The sequence below is a fragment of the Sciurus carolinensis genome, chromosome 3 (genome assembly GCF_902686445.1).
Source record: "Sciurus carolinensis chromosome 3, mSciCar1.2, whole genome shotgun sequence".
NCBI lineage: Eukaryota > Metazoa > Chordata > Mammalia > Rodentia > Sciuridae > Sciurus > Sciurus carolinensis.
In genome coordinates this window covers 33,751,233-33,770,706 of record NC_062215.1, presented here as the reverse complement: position 1 = coordinate 33,770,706, position 19,474 = coordinate 33,751,233, and the positions used below count along the sequence as shown (strand labels likewise).

Below are 19,474 nucleotides of genomic sequence, written 5' to 3'. Positions count from 1 at the left end.
TCATCTTTGGATCAGATGACTATCAAAGTCTTATATTTGTAGTTCTGAGAGAATAAGCTTAGAGGACAGTACTTTTAAAAAGAAGGTAACTATGAAAAGAGGACACAGATGGGCTTTCTCAGCATAAATGAATATACTTTAATATCAGTGTTTAAGTGATAAATGAGAAATGTTACCTCTTTGAAATGGGACGTCCAGTTTGCCAAGGTAAGATGGGAGCTCCTTAAAAAGATATGATTGAAAAAAGTTATCTCTCAAAAATAAAATGTATTTTAGTGTATTATGTTAAGACATGAAGTAAAAGTTTGCTTCTTTGAAAAATAAGTGAACAAAACATATATTTATATAGGGTACCCTTTGCCCTATATAAACAACATCCTCAAAGGCAAATTAACAATTTAATTACTTCTATCACCTACAAGAAGTCTGTAGTATTTAATATAGATCTTTTCTCAATATTTCAGTAGAAAAATATCCACTATAGATAATTCAAGAAAAAATAGCTAATAATCATACAGAAAAATCTTTAAACTCATTAATAATCAAAGAAATGCTTATTAAAACTTTTTTTTTTTTAACGCGGTACTGGGGATTGAACCCAGGGCCTTGTGCTTGCAAGGTAAGCACTCTACCAACTGAACTATATCCACAGCTCCTTATTAAAACTTTTTAAAAAATTTATTCTATTTAGTTATACATGACAGCAGGGTGCATTAATTCACTGTACACAAATGGAGTACAACTTTTCATTTCCCTGGCTGTACAGGATAGAGAGTCACACACAATGGAATATTACTCAGCCTTAAAGAAGAATAAAATTATGGCATTTGCTGGTAAATGGATGGAGTTGGAGAATATCATGCTCATTAAAACTTCTAGCAAACTAGAAAACTTATGGTATAATTATAATTTTATATAAATATAACTAATCCAATGATAATTACAATGACTAATAATGGTAAGGGTACAGAAAAATGGAAATTTTTACTCTTAATATCTTTTAATAAGCTAACAGGAGGGACTGGGAGTATAGTGCAGTAGGGTTCATGTTAAATTTGTTCAAGGCCCTGGTTTTAATCTCTAGCACCAAAAAACAAGCAAGCAGGCAACAGGAAACTATAATATATATTAAGATACTAATGATAATATTTCTATTTTTTTAACCAATAATTTTCCTTCTTGGGAAATAATTAGAGAATTAACTTTAAATATAGAAAAAAATTTATAAATAACTTTAATATAAATATTTATATGTCTTTATAAATATGTCCTTATTTATATTTTCAAAAATAACTTTATACAAGTGTCTAAAGATAGAGAAAACTTTTTCTTTACACATAATGATATTCAGTACCAGTTCTATGTATAGCAATGAAAATGTACAACCAATTCAATGTCCAATAAAAACTGGTTAAAAATAATTATAGATTTACTCAATGTAACAAATGCAGCCATTTCAAATATTTATGAAAAATAAGCATGGAACCTGAAAGGCAAAACACTGTATACTTCCAAATATGTGATATTTTAGAAAATGCAAAACTATGGAAATAATAGAAAGATTAGGGGATGGAGGAAGAGAAGAATAAATAGAGGACTCTGGCAGCAGTGAAGCTATTTTGTGTGATAGTATAATAGTAGACACATGTCATTATAAATTTGTCTAAACCACAGAATGTACAGGGCCAAGAATGAACTCTATCAAGAATGAACTCTAATGTAAACTACGGGCTTTGGGTTACATCAACTATAACAAATGTGCCATTCTGGTATGGATGTGGTGGTGGGGAAGGATGTGCTTTTGTGGGGTCAGTGGGTAAGTACATGGGTATTCAGTATTTCCACTCAATTTTGCTGTGAACTCAAAACTTCTCTTTAAAAAAAAAAGCCTATTTTTTAAAAAAGCATGGAAAATGTTTATAATGTTTAAGAGTTTAAAACAATATGCACAATATATAGGGAGAACAAAATTGTCAACAAATTAACAAGGTATACCTATAGATGGTACCCTGTTAATAGGAGTTTGCTGAAGGTGGTAGAAGTAAGCATTGTGTTTCCTTTCATTTATCAGTATTTACTATAGTGAGAATATAAACCATTATGATCAGATTTTTAAATGGCGCTTTCTTATACTTGAAGACAAAAATAATTTATAGCTTTAATCTGAATCAACTAAATTCAACAAATTGAATTCCAGTAGCTTTACCTTTGAGAACTTGTAATCTTATTAAAATATTTATAAAAATACATGCTCGTGGATGTATTTGTACAGTACAAAATTCTCACTGGAAGTTACAGTAAATTTTAAAAATTCTTTTAACATTTATTATTTAATCACTATTATTTTTCAAAGTTACCTACTGAAATAATGTCTGGCATTCACTGCCTTAAAAAATTTTACCCTAAAAAAAAACAAAAAAAGAACTTTACCCTAATGTCTACTAGTTTATCATTCATTTTTACTTACACAATATTTGAGATCAGAGATGTTTACATTGACCCCAGTTGATCTCTTCAGATTCTCATCATGTGATACTACAACTTGTTCATCTTTTGTGATATGGCAGTCCAATTCCAGCATATCAGTTCCAATTGTAACTGCACTGAAGAAATAAACAGAAAAATGACAACCTAGAACTTATGCAAATATTTAGGTTACATGCGTCCGATATAATAATTCAGTTACAAATTCAGAATATTCTGTAATACTGAAATATATCCTTAACAACATCATTTATCAACATTCACTGATGTGAAAATATTCTAAGTAATCTTAATTAATATAAGTGAATCATACTGCCTCCTTTCCATAACCAGCTATCCTTAGTCATGGCAACTCAATATAATGGAAAGATTATTTGACTAGAAGTTAAGAAACTTAAAACCAATTCCTGATTTATTATAAAGTTGTATAACTTTGGGCAAGTAAATTTCCCTCTGAGAGCCACATCTAAAAAATGAGAGGTTTGCTGGGTTTGGTGGCACAGGCCTGTAATCCCAGCCATTCAGTAGGTCGAGGCAGGAGGATTCCAAGTTTGAAACAACCTCAGCAATTTGGCAAGGCCCTGAAGACTTAGTGAGACACTGGGGTAATGACTCAGTGGTTAAGTGATGCTGGGTTCAATCCCCAGTACAAAAAAAGAAAAAAGAAAGAGAGAGAAAGAGAGGACTAAGAAATAAGACAAGACAAGGCTGGGCTGGTTGCTTTTATCCTATTGGACATTCTAGTAATGGGCAAGAAAAAAATTCATATTGAAAGGAACAAGTGAAATCATCCACAGACGACATGATCTTAAATATACAAAATCCTGAGTTAGAGCTATAGTTTAGTGGTAGAACTCTTCCTTAGCTTGTATAAGGCCCTGGGTTCAATCCTCACAAAACCTCAACCCCCTCCCCACAAAATCCTAAAGATTCTAGAAAAATATTCTTAGAACTAGTAAATGAATTTAAGAAAGTTGTTGGATTGGGGCTGCAGCTGTAGCTCAGTGGTAGAGTGCTTGCTTAGGACTTGTGAGGCTCTGGGTTTGATCCTCAGCACCACATAAAAATAAATAAATAAAATACAGGAATTGTGTCCATCTACAACTAAAAAAAAAAATTTAAAAATTAACACAAACAAATTGTGTTTCTATACATTAACAATGAATAATCTGAAAAGGAAACTAACAAAAAAATTCTATTTACAATAGCATATCAAAAACAATGAAACACTTAGTAGTTAACCAAGGAGGTAAAAGACTTGTATAATGAAAACTACAAAACATTGCTAAAAGAAATTAAAGATATATAGATATAGACATTCAAATATAAAAAACGTACTTATGACGTTAATATGATTCAAAGCAATCCTCAGATTCTTGCCAATTCTAGCAAAATCCCTATGATGTTTTTTGCAGAAATAGAAAAATCCATCCTAAAATTCAGATGGAATTTCGAGGGGTCCCAAATAGTCAAAACAATCTTAAAAAATAAAAAGTTGAAGGGCTCACCCTTCTCTATTTCAAAACTTGCTATAGGAATCAAAACAATGTGGTAGTGGTATAAATAAAAACATATACGGACATAACAAACACACATGGGACAGGACAGAGAGCTCAGAAATAAGCCCTCACAAAGGTGCCAAGACCATTTTAATGGACAAAGGAACCAATTTTAACAAATGATGCTAGGGAACCTGGATATTCACATTTAAAGAACGAAGTTGGGCTGGGAATGTAGCTCAGTGATAGAGTGCTTGCCTAGCATGGTACTAGTTCAATCCTCAGTAATGCAAAAAATAAATACTTTTTTAAAAAGTTAAAATTAAAGTGTTGTTTTGCTTTTTGTTTGTTTGGTTTGGTTTTTTGGGGGGAAGAGAACTAGGGGTGCTTTACCACAGAGCTATATCTCTAGCTCTTTTATTTTTATTTTGAGACAGGCTCTCACTAAATTGTCAAGCCTGTCCTCAAACCTGTGATCCTCCTGCCTCAGCCTCCTGAGTTGCTGGGATTACAGGTGTGTGTCACCAAGCCTGATTCAGGCTTATACAAATTTCCAAGTCAGTTAACAAGCAACCTTATTCAATAAGTATGTACTTCCATTTCAAAGATGAATTAGTATTATAGTAACTAGATACTATAAAAATTTACCATGAGAATCAGGGCACTGATTAATTACTTTGTCTGCCAATTTACACTTCCAACTATTGCTAATACAATTTGCTTCTTTCTCCTACCATTCATGTGAGTACCAGAGGGATCACATTGTCTTCTGGGTATTTACAAAGGCAGCCTGGTTTAATAACCTACTTTTATTAGCTCTTAAGAACCAGATTTTACATACTCAAGGGCTTAGTAACTCTGTGTGTGTGTGTGTGTGTGTGTGTGTGTGTGTGTGTGTGTTTGTGTGTGTGTGTGAGAGAGAGAGAGAGAGAGAGAGAGAGAGAGAGAGAGAGGTGATTCCTTAGTTTTGGGTTCTATGTTTGCTATGATGGGGTTTTGTTTCCTGTATCAGTCTTTTGCTAATATTTTGCTTTGATTTGGGAGTGCATCATTCCATATTTCATTCAATGAGCAACTAGTGAGAACCTATCAGTGTAAGAGCCTGAGCAAGATGTTAGGAAGTGAGAGATCAATAAGAAAGATTTCTGCTCCTAAGGAAACCATAGAAGAGCCATATTTATAATACAAAGGAGATGGTGTTTGTGAAAGCATTTTATAAACCACATTAAAGAACTTTTTATAAAATGTGAGATACAATTCTTAGACATGATTACTTCTCTAGTCACACTCTAATATGAATTAATTTTTCATACATCTCTAAAGTCCTTTCAATCTCCTAGACACACCTTGTCCACTTAATGTCCTACCTTAATCTCAAACATTCCACATTTTAAAAATAACTTTTCTTTCTTCAAATATAGCTCTTTCAGTCTTAGTGTCTTTTCAATTTTCTGGTTAATCTAAACCAAGTTTCCTCCCACCAACTACTTACACTTTCTCTATTATGTCATCAAGTTTATCTCCATGTTAGATATGCTTTGTGAAATATACATCTAAATGAATACATAAATAAAATCCAAGTTTTAGTTGGCCATCATTTTTTATTATCTCTCCTCAAGATAATAAGGATTATCATCCTCTCACTTAAGTACAGTTTGTCTTTTGCTGATTACGTATTATAATTCCTTTACTTTTTAATAAATGGTACCTTAAAGTAAAATATTTAAATGATTTTTCTTGTACTTTCTTTTTAACTCTCTTCTTTCTAAAATATTTTTAGTTGTAGATGGACACAATGCCTTTATTTTGCTTATTTAGTTTTTTGTTTTTTGTTTTTTTTTTTTAATGTGGTGCTAAGAATCAAACACAGTGCCTCACATGTGCTAGGCAAGTGCTCTACCACTGAGCCACAACTTCAGCCCTCTTCTTTTTGAGCCAGTGTCTTACTATGTTGCCCAGGCTGGTCCGGAACTCTGAAACTCCTGAGCTCAAGCAATCCTTTTGCCCCAGCCTCCTAAGTACGTGGGACTATAGGCATGTACCCACCATGCTGGACTTCTAGTAGTTTACGAAGCAGATATGTTTGGGGGAAGAGGGAACCTTCTAAGTGTCTTAGCAGTTAAACAATAAAATACTTAGAAAAAAAAGTACAATTAAAAAGTATATATTAGCCCTGCATTGTAGTGCAAACCTATAATCCCAGCAACTTGGGAGGCTGAGGCAAGAGGAGCCAAAGTTTGAGGCCAGCCTTGGCAACTTAGACAATTTCTCAAAATAAAAATGTGTCTCAGTGGTTAAATGCCCCTGGGTTTAATCTCCAGTCCAAAAAAAAAAAAAGAAAGATTAAAAAATGTGATATTTTCATTAAAGGGATACGAATAGGAAAAGAGGAACTTAAGCTGTCACTATTTGATGATGACAATATTCTCTAGTTAGAGGATCCAAAAAACTCCTCCAAAAAACTGCTAGACCTCATCAATGAATTCAGCAAAATAGCAGGTTATAAAATCAACACACATAAATCTAAAGCATTTTAAACATAAGCAATGAAACATCTGAAAGGGAAATGAGGAAAACAACTCCATTTGCAATAGCCTCAAAAAAAATAAAATACTTGGGAATCAATCTAACCAAAGAGGTGAAAGATCTCTACAATGAAAACTACAAAACACTGAAGAAAGAAATTGAGGAATACCTTAGAAGATGGAAAGATCTCCCATGTTCTTGGATAGGCAGAATTAATATTATCAAAATGGCCATACTTCCAAAGGTGCTATGCAGATTTAATGCAATTCCAATTAAAATCCCTATGACATTTCTCATAGAAACTGAAAAAACAATCATGAAATTTACCTGGAAGAACAAAAGACCCAGGAGTTAAAGCAATCCTGGGCGGGAAGAGTGATGCAGGATGTATCACTATACCAGAGCTTAAACTCTACTATAGAGCAATAGTAACAAAAATGGCATGGTACTGGCACCAAAATAGACAGGTAGATCAATGGTCCAGGATAGAAGAAACAGAGACATACCCACATAAGCACAGTAATCTCATACTAGACAAGGGTGCCAAAAACTTACAATGGAGAAAAGACAGCCTCTTCAACAAATGGTGCTGGCAAAACTGGAAATCCATATGCAGTACAATGAAACTAAACCCCTATCTCTCACCCTGTACAAAACTCAACTCAAAATGGATTAAGGATCTAGGAATTAGACCTGAGACCCTTCACCAAACAGAAGAAAAAGTAGGCCCAAATCTCCATCATGTTGGCTTAGGACCAAACTTCCTTAACAAGAACCCCATAGCGCAAGAAATAAAAGCAAGAATCAATAAATGGGATAGATTCAAACTAAAAAGTTTTTTCCTCAGCACAGGAAACAATCAATAATGTGAAAAGAGAGCCTATAGAGTAGGAGAAAATCTTTTCCACATACTCTTCAGACAGGGCACTCATCTCCAAAGTTTATAAAGAACTTAAAAAACTTTACACCCAAAATACAAAGAACCCAATCAATAAATGGGCTAAAGAAATGGGCAGACACTTCAGAGAAGAAGATATACAGGTGATCAACAAATATATGAAAAAGTGCTCATCATCCCTAGTAATTAGAGAAATGCAAATGAAAACCACCCTAAGATTTCATCTAACTCCAATTAGAATGGCTATTATCAAGAACACAAGCAAATAATAAGTGTTGGAGTGGATGTGGGGAAAAAGGCACACTCATACATTCCTGGTGGGGTTGCAAATTTGTACAACCACTCTGGAAAGCAATATGGAGATTCCTGAGAAAACTTGGAATGGACCCACCATTTGACCCAGCTATCCCACTCCTTGGCCTATACCCAAAGGACTTAAAATCAGCATACTACAGTGATGCAGCCACATCAATGTTCATAGCAGCTCAATTCACAATAGCTAGATTGTGGAACCAACCAAGAAGCCCTTCAACTGACAAATGGATAAAGAAACTGGTATATACACACAATGGAATATTACTCAGCCATAAATAATAGTAAAATTATGGCACTTGCTGGTAAATGGATGAAGTTGGAAAATATCATGCTAAGTGAAATAGGCCAAGCCCAAAAAACCAAAGGCCGAATATTTTCTCTGATAAGTGCATGACAATATATAACGATGGGGGGTGGTGGGGGTAAGAGAAGAATAAAGGAACTTTGGATGGTGTAGAGGAAAAAGGGGTGGGGGGTGGGGATAGAAAAACAGTAGAATGAAACAGACAGTATTACCCTATGTATATGTATGATTACACGAATGGCGTGAATATACATTATGTACAACCTAGAAATGAAAAGTTGTACCCCATTTGTGTATAATCAAAATGTGTCTGTAAAAATAAAATATTAAAAAATATTTTAATAAAAAATGTGATATTTCAAATGTACATCTTTGTAACCTAGTGTTTTAATTTCATAAAAAAAAGTGGTAAAAATTTAAAAAAGAATATGGGGAAAAACCTCCAAAATAATGTGCTTCCATAAATAATACTAAAATCACTTAAAGTTATGGGCAGTTTCTCCCAAGTAAATCCCAGCTCACATATGATAACTGATAGTGTGTGCACATACATGCACCTGTGTAGAAAAATATACACATAAAATTAAATACCTAGGGGGTGGGATTGTAGCTCAGTGGTAGAGCACTTGCTTAGCAAGTGTGAGGCACTGGATTGGATCCTCAGCATCACATAAAAATAAATAAATAAAAAAGGTATTGTATCCATCTACAACTAAAAAAACTTAGAAAATTATATCCCTATATTTAGCTATAGACAACTTGCTAGATAAACAATCTACATAGAGAAAATAAAGATTTTGCATTTTTGTAATAGACTTTTGAGATAATAACCAACAGGTAAAGTAAGAGATGACAAATAGAAGGATTCAGATGAAACTAGAAGCAGTACCTTTGGGTCTGATAATAGGAAAAATAATCTCTAAGCTGTCTTTGGTGAGAAGCAGAACAAAACTTAGTTCAAATTTTCCTGGGCTGAGATCACAGTTCAGTAGTAGAGTGAGTGGTTATGGTGCACAAGTCCCTGTATTCCATCCCAGCACCATCAAAAATAAATAAGTAAATAATAAATAAGTTAAATAAATTAAAAAGAAAAATTCTCCTGATTTCTTAGTCACAATTATATACATAAAAATGGCTCAAAAATGCTCTGGAGTTTGGGACCAACTTAGACAACAACAAAGCAAGATCCCATCCAAATTCTATATGTCTCAAAATTACATAAGAAATTATTTTTCTCATTAAACATAAATAGGTAATGTCTTTCATTGTGTGTAGTTTTTCAGGGAAAGGAAAACAGTGTTCTCACCATTATCACAAAGTGATAATAATAATTGACTCTAAGAGAACAAGGGTAGCCAACAGCTTTCATTCCCGTCTCCTACAGCTTCTCTGTGGAGTGCGCTAAAAAATGTGTATACGAAATGTGAATCAATTATAAATAGAACATTTTAATATATCTTATTTGAAAAAAGTATAGGACCAGATTATAGGTTCAGGTCTGTAACAAAACCAGTGGGCACCAAGACATGATCCTTTCCTTTTGGTAAACAGCAGCCCATGTAACAGTTGTTTTGTTTTCTCTTTCTCTCCAAGACTAATTAGCATTATACACAGTATGTTCCTTGTTACAAATGTCTTCTTTCAGCTTTGGAACTATAGTATCTTTGATTACCCAAAACTCTGGTGGTTTTTCAGTTATACAGAAGCCAAAAACTCTTTGTAATACTTAAGACTAAATAAAAAATAGGATTTTATAGAAACAACTACCACAAGTAGATGCTACATGTATACTATCTTTGCTTTGTTCATCACAATACTTTAATGATAAACTGTAAAAGAGTATTTTTTATATACTTACTGCTGAAAGGCTTCCATTGTATTCTCCAAATTTTCTCCAGCACCTGTGAAGACATTAAATTCTAATTTCATTTACTTAGCTATTTTGAACATTTTATTTTTCTAGAAATTTTAGTACAGTTAGATTCCTGATGCCTATTTATTATGTAGATATTATAGCACATGCATTTTTAAAGAGTGCACAGTATTTTTATTTTGTTTGTTTGTTGTTTCTGTTTTTGTTTAGCCATACTAGTAGGAATCAAAGATCAAAAGTGGTAGAGCCTTTGCCTAACATGCTAGCGGCCCTGGGTTCAATCCCCAGAACTAGGAAAAAAAGAAAAAAGAAAAAAGGAAATCAAAACAGGTACAGAAATGCAGGAAGGTTAGAAGAACCTAAATATGATGTTTAAGCTCTTGTTAAAGGAAAGACAGAAAGAGGACTTGATACACATACATATCTTCAGACAGAGTTAAAATTCCGGGGCTGGGGTTGTGGCTCAGTGGTAGAGTGCTTGCCTGACGCGCATGATCCTCGGCACCACATAAAAATAAAATAAAGGTATTGTTTTCACGTACAACCAGTGTATTCACACACACACACACACACACACACACACACACACACACACACGATTTTCCCTCTATAGCCTCATAATCTCTTATGCAACCTCTACCAAAGGCATTTATCACAGCATAGCATAAGTTGTTTGTCTCTCTCCTCCCTATCTCATGAATTATCAAAAAGAAGTGACTGTTTAAATTACCTTGGCAGAAGGCAAGAGAGTGTAATAGCTGAGGGTGAGACTGTGGAGTTAGGATGTCTGGTCTCAAATCTATTTAATTATTTGGATGATCCTAGGGAAGTCACCTAACCTCTCCATGGTTGAGCTTGCTTATTCATTAGAATGATAATGGCAGTACCTATCTCTTGGGATTGGTATAATTAAATGAGTTAACATCTAAAGCACAATAAGTTCTAAAAATTATAGCTTTTCATTTTTGAACATTTCTGAAGTTTGGGTACATCTGTCAATGGATGGTGTGTAAGAGTTTAAATGGAAGACTTTTCTTTTACTTAACAGTACATAAAAAATGTGTCTTATGGGCTTGGGATACAGCTTAGTTGGTAGAGTGCTTGCCTCGCATGTCCAAGGCCTTGAGTTCAATCCTTGGCACCAAAAAAAAAAAAAAAAAAAAGTGTCTTATAATCGATGGCATTAAATTCAATGAAATACTATAGTGAGCATTCAGTGAAAGTAAAGAATTATTGCTATTATAATTGCCATTATCATAGACTAACTGCTAAAGAATAGGTACTTGGTGAAAGTCCATTAAAGGGAAGAGTAGACAACATTTAATGACAATAGGACAGATTTTGATGTGAATATATTGAATGACAAAAAATTATCCAATGTTATAAACTAGATAAAGAGTCAATTAGCGACACACATGCTAGCCAAAAGTTTTTAGATATTTTTAAACTAAAAGATTTCAGTGGGGTGGGAGGGGGTGGGGGAAGGAAAGATAGTAGAATGAAACAGACAGTATTACCCTATGTATATTTATGATTACTTGAATGGTGTGAATCTACATTGTGTACAGCCATAGAAATGAAAAGTTGTACCCCATTTGTGTACAATGAATCAAAATGCAGTCTGTAAAAATAAAAATAAATTTTCAATAAAAAAAAATCCAGGGCTGGGGATATAGCTCAGTTGGTAAAGTGCTTGCCTTGCAAGCACAAGGCCCTGGGTTCAATCCCCAGCATCGAAAAAAAAAAAAAAAAAAAAAAAAAATACTGGGCTGGGGTTGAAGCTCAGTGGCAAAGCAAGGTGTGAGGCACTGGGTTCTATGCTCAGCACCTCAAAAAAGTAAATAAAATAAAGGTATTGTGTCCATCTACAACTAAAAAAAACATTCTTTTTTTTTTTTGGGGTGCTGGGGAATCGAACCCAGGGCCTTGAGTGCTTGCAAGGCAAAGCACTCTACCAACTGAGCTATCTCCCCAGCCCCAAAAACATTCTTAAAAAAGATTTCAGTACTTTTAAATAATTGATGAACTGCACATGGGGAAAAAAAATTCACAAAAACAGTCAATTTGAGTTGGGCCTAGTGGTCCATACTTGGAATTCCAGCAACTCAGGATGCTTAGGAAGGAGGATTGCAAATTCAAGACCAACCTCAGGAACTTAGTGAAGCCCTAAGCAATTTAGCAAAACCCAGTGTCAAATAGGAAAATAAAAAGGTCTGGGGATGTGGTTCAGTGATTAAGCACCCCTGGGTTCAATCCTGGGTACCAAACAAAAAATAACAGTTATTTTCTTTTCTCCTGCCTCAGTCTCCTGAGTAGTTGGGATTATAGGCAAGCACCACCTACCAGGCAATTCAAGTTCAGGATATGGTTCAAGTATTAACATTTGAATGTTTTATAAACAAAATCAGGCACAGTAGTACATGCCTATAATCCCAGACACTTGGGAGGCTGAATAATAGGAGGATCTTGAATTCCAGGTCAACCTGGGCAACAGACTGGGGCTGTAACTCAGTGGCAGAGTGCTTGCCCGGCACATGTTCAGGCACTGATGTTCGATCCTTAGCAAAACATAAAATAAAATAAAGTCATGCCATCCATCTACAATTACAAAAAAAAATTTTTTTAAAGAAAATGTTTTATTAAAAATATCATTTGAACATACCTGTGAGAATATTAAAGTTTCCTTATTATATTGTTAAGATTGTATTTTCATGACAACCTAATTAATAATCAACAGAAACACAAGATATATGGAAACATACATTGTTTTAATGTTCTAAAAGTTACACCAGTTAGAAATAGAAAGGGATACTATGTGAAAAAAGCTAGTTTGATTTGGGTTCACTTTTCCTTTCTAGAGCATAATAGAAAACAGGTGTAGTAAATACGGAGCTTATAGTTTTGTTTTGTTTTTTTTTCCTTCAAAAGAAAGTGCCCTTTTGAGGTGAGTGGACTCTTGGTTAGATGAAGTTAATTGACCTTGTTTCATTTCATTTTTCATGGCACTGGGGATTGAACCCAGGGGCACTACCACTGAGCTATGTCCTCAGTCCTTATTTTTATTTTATTTTATTTTTTTATTTTGAGATAGGGTCTCACTAAATTGTCTAGGCTGACTTGGAATTTGTAATCCTCCTGCCTCAATCTCTTGCATTGCTGGGATTACAGTCGTGTACCACCATGTCTGGCCAATCTTTCTTAATCTTAATTTGAGAGCTAGTTCTCTTCTCTTCTATGAAGCACTTTCTTATTACATCAGAGTACAATAATTTTTATTATATTTAGGAGTTAATGTCTTGAGCCAGGCATGCCTGTAATCCCAGCTACTAGGAAAGTTGAGGCAGGAGGATCACAAATAACAGGTCAGCTTTGGCAAATTGAAGGCCATCCTGGACAATTTAGATTCTGTCTTAAAATACAAAGGGCTAAAAAAAAAAAAAAAAAAAAAAAAAAATACAAAGGGCTGGGGAAATAGCTTGGTGGTAAAGTACTCCTGAGTTCAATCTAGTACTGAAAAGGGTTGAAGGGCAAGCAGACAGACATACACAGACCATTTTGATTACTTGACCCCTTCATACTCTTAAAAATTGAGTACCCTGATTACATGGATTATATCCATTAGTAATGTAAATGTATTAGAAATTAAATCCTAGAAATTTATTTTTCTTTATTTGAAAATAGCAACAAACTCAATACTATTTTTTTTTCTTGTGCTGTGGATTGAACCCAGAGCCTGGCACATGTGAGGCAAGTGCTCTACCAGTGAGCTATATCCCCAAGCCCAACCCAACATGATACTTTTATGAAAAATATGTTTAAAAAATTAGAGTGTTGTTACACATTTTTGTAAATCTCTTTAATATCTAGTTTAATAGAAAACAGCTAGATTCTCATATCTGCTTTATATATATCTACCTTCACACAGCTAAGTAGTTGGAAAAGAAAGATTCTTCTCTGGCAATGCATCAAGGGGCTGTGGGGGTAGTTCATTGGTAAAGCACTTGCCGGAAAGCATGAGACCCTATTTTCAATTCCTAACACCAAAAGAAAAAAAGAAGAAAAAAGTTACTGCCTCAAAATTCACAAGTGTTAACTTCTTAAAAGTAAGTTGCACTGTAGAATCTGAACTACATCAATGACCTCCTCCTCTTCTATTACATGGAACCCCACTGGTCCATCTTTATGAATGGATCTTTCACATGTAAGATTTTATAACATTATTCATTGGTTATATGGAAAATATTGATTCACTGAATTATGTTGATCTTCTAAGTGTTGACACCTTCATTATGTGATATTTTAAAATCACATTTGTTAACAATTGATCTCATCAGGACAGTCTTTAAGAACTGGAAAGCTGTTAAGTTCATGATGGAGGATGTTCTCTAAAATTCTAATTTTTGGTAAGGCATGGTGACATATGCCTGTAATCCCAGCGATTCAGAAGGCTGAGGCAGGAGGATTTCAAGTTGGAGGCCAGCTAGGGCAACACAGTGAGACCCTGTCTCAAAATGGAGGTATCACTCAATAGTAGAGCACAAAAACAAAACGAGAAGAAATAAAATTCTAATTTTTTTCTTGAAAACTCAAATTAAATTATTGGTACTACATTAATAGAAGGCAGTTAGATTATTTTTCTTAAAGTGACAGACTCACTTTATTCATTTTCAAGACTACCTCTGCCAAACATTCAAGCCCAGATAAGTACACTTTTTACTTATTCTTTAAAGTAAAAATGCTGTTCTGTGGGGGAAAAAATAGTTAATTTAGCTCACAACTCAAATGACTGAACAAGTTTTTTTCCTCAAAACAAACATCACATACAACCAGAGAAATGAAAAATTGTACCCCATTTGTGTACAATGAATCAAAAATAAATGTTTAAAAAAGATAGGAACACAAACAAACAAACAAACAAAATGTTTTGGTAGTTAGAAAAGGTGTTTTGTATATACTCCTAACGTTGTCATACAGAATATTAAAAGTTAAATGTACTCAAGAGTTGAACATAATAAAATAAATAATTTTTACTAATACTCCATGGATTTTTTTGTGTGTGGTACTGGGGATTGAACTGAGGCATGCTATACCACTAAGCTACATCCCCAGTCCTTTATGTTATTTTTAATTTTGAGATGGGAATCTCACTAAGTTGCTGAGCCTGTTCTCAAACTTGTGATCCTCCTGCCTCAGTCTCCCAAGTAGAAGAATATTCTTAAGTGAAACTGACTTTTTTTTTTTTTTTTTTTTAACTGTGAGAATGTGATGGGGAAGACTACAATATCTACTAGTATACTTGGTACCACTGCTTTGATTCATGCTGAGGCAATTGGTATTTTTACCCACCAATGCTTTTTCTTTCTTCTTTTCTTTTTGGTGCTGGAGATTGAACCCAGGGCATCATGTAAGCAAAGGACACACTCTACTATGGAGCATTACACCCCAGTACTTGCCATCAATGCTTTTGTACCATCAATGCAAATATCAATGAAGTAAAAAAGGTGAATAATAATAGTTTGACGTTGCAGATCCATGAAAGGCCATAGGGACCGACCCTCAAGAGTTCACAGACCATACTTTGAAAATTGCTCTTAAATAAATCAGTAATGGAAAGTCAGAAGAATCGTTATCTTTGAGGATGGAGAGAGATATACTGAGAAGGGGAATAAGGGAATCTCACGGGGTTCTAGAAATGCTGTATATCTTTATCTGAGAGGTAGTCACCTGAATGTATACATATGGCGATGGGGAATATTTTCATTTATGAGAATATCAATGAACCTAGAGGAAATGATGTTAGGTGAGATAAGCCAGACATGGATAGACAAAAAACACCTGACCTTACTTCTGTGTGGAATCCAAGAAAGTAGAATTCCTATAAGTAGAGAGTAAAATGGTGGTTACCAGAAGCTGGGGTAGTGGGGGTGAATGGGGAAAAGAGAGATGTTTCTCAAAAGAGTCTAAATCCAAGTGCAGTGGCACATGCCCATAGTGGCAGCTACTGGGGAGTTGAGGCAGGAAGATCACCTGAGCCCAAGAGTTTGAGACCAACCTGGGCAAAATAGCAAGACCCAGTCTCAAAAAAACAGGTATAAAGTTTCAAAGGAGAAATGACTTTTAGTGCTATACTGCACAGAAGTAATAATTCTAATAAATAATGCATTGTGTAATATTTTAAAATTGTTAAGAGATTTTAAATGTTCTCAACCCCCCACAAATAAATATGTAAGGTGAGAGATTTGTTAATTCCCCTGATTTAATCATTTATATTGTAAACATATTAAAATATCAAAATGCATCCTAATAATATATACAATTATTATTAGTCAATTTAAAATGTCTTAATTAAAAAGAGTGTACCAAAGGCTGGGATATAAAACATTTACCTAGTATGTAAAAGGCCCTGGGTTGATCTTGACACACACACACACACACACATACACAGAGAGCGTACCATAATACAGAACAGTAGTTTCATTTGCTTTATTGATCACTTAACCAATAAAATAAATAAATCAAGCTGATTACTTAATACTATTACATGTAAACCTCTCCTCCATTAAAAAAAATTCAATACCTTTAGTTCTAAGGTTTATGTTTTAATATTCTAGTATATTCATCTAAATCCTAAGAAGGTTCTTGGAAGGCAAGTATTGGGGGAAACATCTATCTACCACTACCTCTGTAACCACCAAGTACAGGAAAGTTGTACACCAGTTGCCAGGTGGGGAGAAGAATGGAAGAAACACTTTAACCTTTCTCTGCTCCCTCACACACTCCTCCCCATGGAAGCAGGCCTAATTTAGGAGAGAGAGCTGCCCATCCATCTTTGATTGACTCTTTCAGAGTCCTTAATTTGGAGCAATCCAAACTCAAAACAAAATTTCTGCTCATCCATACAGGAAGTTTGCTTCAGTAGGCACTGTGAGTACAAGGAAAAGGCCATTGTAAAGTTAAATTTAACTTAGAGGGGGGACTAGAGAGGACCCAAATCCTTCTGTTAATAATAATATTAATATTTTGACTTCCATTTATCTGATGCCTGCATTTTATTTCTTTTTTGCATTTTTTTTGTATTTTGTATTATTTCTATTTTGTATTTTATTTAGAGACAGGGTCTCACTGAGTTGCTTAGTGCCTTGCTTTTGCTGAGGCTGGCTTTGAACTAGCGATTCTCCTGCCTCGGCCTCCAGAGTTACTGGGATTATAGGCATCCAACACCTCACCCAGCTCTGCATTTTTTTTCTAAATTGGTTCCAAACTTGGGAGGGAAAGTAAGCAGTGCTCTCAAACATCAATAGTAAACTTTGTCTAATACATCTTTTAGAATATTCCACAAAGTAGTGTTCAAGAAATACATAATGTTTGCAGCAACTAGGGAGGCTGAGGCAGGAGGATCACAAATTCAAGGCCAGCCTCAGCAATTCAGTGAGGCCCTAAGCAACTTAGTGAGACCCTGTCTCAAAATAAAAAATAAGGGGCTGGGGAGATAGCTCAATTGGTAGAGTGCTTGCCTCACAAGCACAAGGCCCTAGTTTCAATCCCCAGCATCGCAAAATAAATAAATAAAAATATTTTTTTTTTTTTTTTTTTTTTTTTTTGCGGTGCTGGGGATCGAACTCAGGGCCTTGTGATTCCGAGGCAAGCACTCTACCAGCTGAGCTATCTCCCCAGCCCTAAATAAATAAAAATAAAAAATAGAAAGGGCTGGCTCAGTGGTTAAGTGTCCCTGGATTCAATCCCTAGTACAAAAAAAAGTGTGTGTGTGTGTGTGTGTGTGTGTGTGTGTATATAATATACGTATATGTAAATATATATATTATATATGTATAGATATATAATATGTTTAAAATTTGAAATTTGTTTCAAAATAATTTGGGTAAGAATGAGCAGGGATATAGATGAAACAAGATTGGGCAGAAGTTGATAACTGTTTGCATCTGGGTGATGGGCTCATGGACCCTGACTAGTTTTGTGTATGTTTGAGATGAACTGTTATAAAAAAGTTGAAAAGACGCCTATCATTTGAATTTTGGTTTGAGGAAAATACGTTAGGAAAAAGGACAGAAATTCAATATTCCAAAATAAGATTCCTCCACAATCAACATTATTTTTACTACTAATATTTACATTCCAAGTCTGCCTATTTATATATTTTGTCTACTTGCCATGTTAATTTTAATTAATATCTTTAACCTACTGTATATGTTTATTAGTCATTACTGAAATATTAAAAAGGTGGTCAAGATATTAATAGTTAACAGAAGCCAAATACTATGTTTTGCACTTTATATATTTCACTATAATTTTCACTAACCACCCAATGAGGTAAATATTAAATATCCCTAGAAAAAAATTGCCTAAGATGACACAACCAATAAGGGGAACCAGGATTCAATCACAAGCAGTATAATTTCAGAGTCCATCCCTTGTACTACTCTTGTTTCAGTTTTTATGTTACTGTTCATATAGCCCTTTTATTTCAGCTTTAGAGAAATTATCCATCTTGGTTTTATTCACGTATTCTATTTGTAAAGCTAGAAGATAAATTCCACAATGATACTCACAAATTACTCAGAGTCATATGGTGAAAGCCCAGAGACTAACTAAGGGATTAACTAACAGGCATGATATTCTTCTCCAAGGAATTCTTTAGTGGCAGCTATTCTCATGAGATGGTTTGAGTTCCTTTTCTCTCCAATAATCATCACTAATTAACAGAAGGATACTTGTCTTTCAATTTTTGTTTCTTCCAATAAACAAGTTCACACAATTTCTGCCTCTGCAAATAACCATTTCTACATATAAACAAAATTTTATTTTTATTTTATTCATCTATTTATTTTGCAGTACCAGGGATTGAAACCAAGGGCCTTCTACCACTGAGCTGCATCTCCAGCACTTTTTGTTATACATTATTGGGTGAAAAAATGTACATAACATATAGGTATATATATAATATACATATAAGTATATATAACATATGTAAGTATACATAATACACATATAAATATATATAACATATTTTAATATATAGTCATCACTGAAAATAAGTATGTCTTCATTCACTAAAGTTTGCTTTATTAAGTAGGATATTATTAAGTAAATGATAAATTATTCTGTTGTTAATAAGCCATCAATAGGAATGAATGAGCCAGATGAAAAAAAAATCCTTAGGCAAGTGGGGAAGAGTTCCTTGGCAATAGGAATGAAGAAACAAAAGCTGAAGAGAAAAAATACTGTGATGTGGAACACTGCACAATGCTACTTCCAGTGATACTTTATTTATTTATTTATTTTGTGATGCTAGGGATTGAACCCAGGGCCTTGTACATGAGAGGCAAGCACTCTACCAACTGAGATATTTCCCCAGTCCTCCAGTGACCCTTTGATCAAATTGATGCCTCAATTTTCTTTTTGCATAACCAATTAAAGTTTGGAGCCAGAAGAAACCAAATAGTGTCCAAGAGCAATCCTTACCCTCAAACTATTACCTGCCAAATCAATATGTGGCAGGAAGCTGGGATTGTCACAGTACCCTGCCTTTAGACCAAGGGTTAAAGATGACGAAAGGA

At 34.3% G+C, this 19,474-nt stretch overlaps 1 protein-coding gene across 1 annotated transcript in view; it reads right to left on the bottom strand.

Annotated features, from left to right (window-relative positions):
- Nucleotides 1-19,474, bottom strand: part of Gdpd1 (glycerophosphodiester phosphodiesterase domain containing 1) — a 42,401-nt gene that overhangs the window by 18,042 nt on the left and 4,885 nt on the right. The window contains exons 2-4 of the mRNA XM_047547235.1: nucleotides 9,885-9,927; nucleotides 2,468-2,603; nucleotides 177-222 (exon numbers count right to left, since the gene is read on the bottom strand). Coding sequence (XP_047403191.1) covers nucleotides 177-222; nucleotides 2,468-2,603; nucleotides 9,885-9,927 — 225 coding nt within the window. The remainder of the gene's footprint in view (nucleotides 1-176; nucleotides 223-2,467; nucleotides 2,604-9,884; nucleotides 9,928-19,474) is intronic.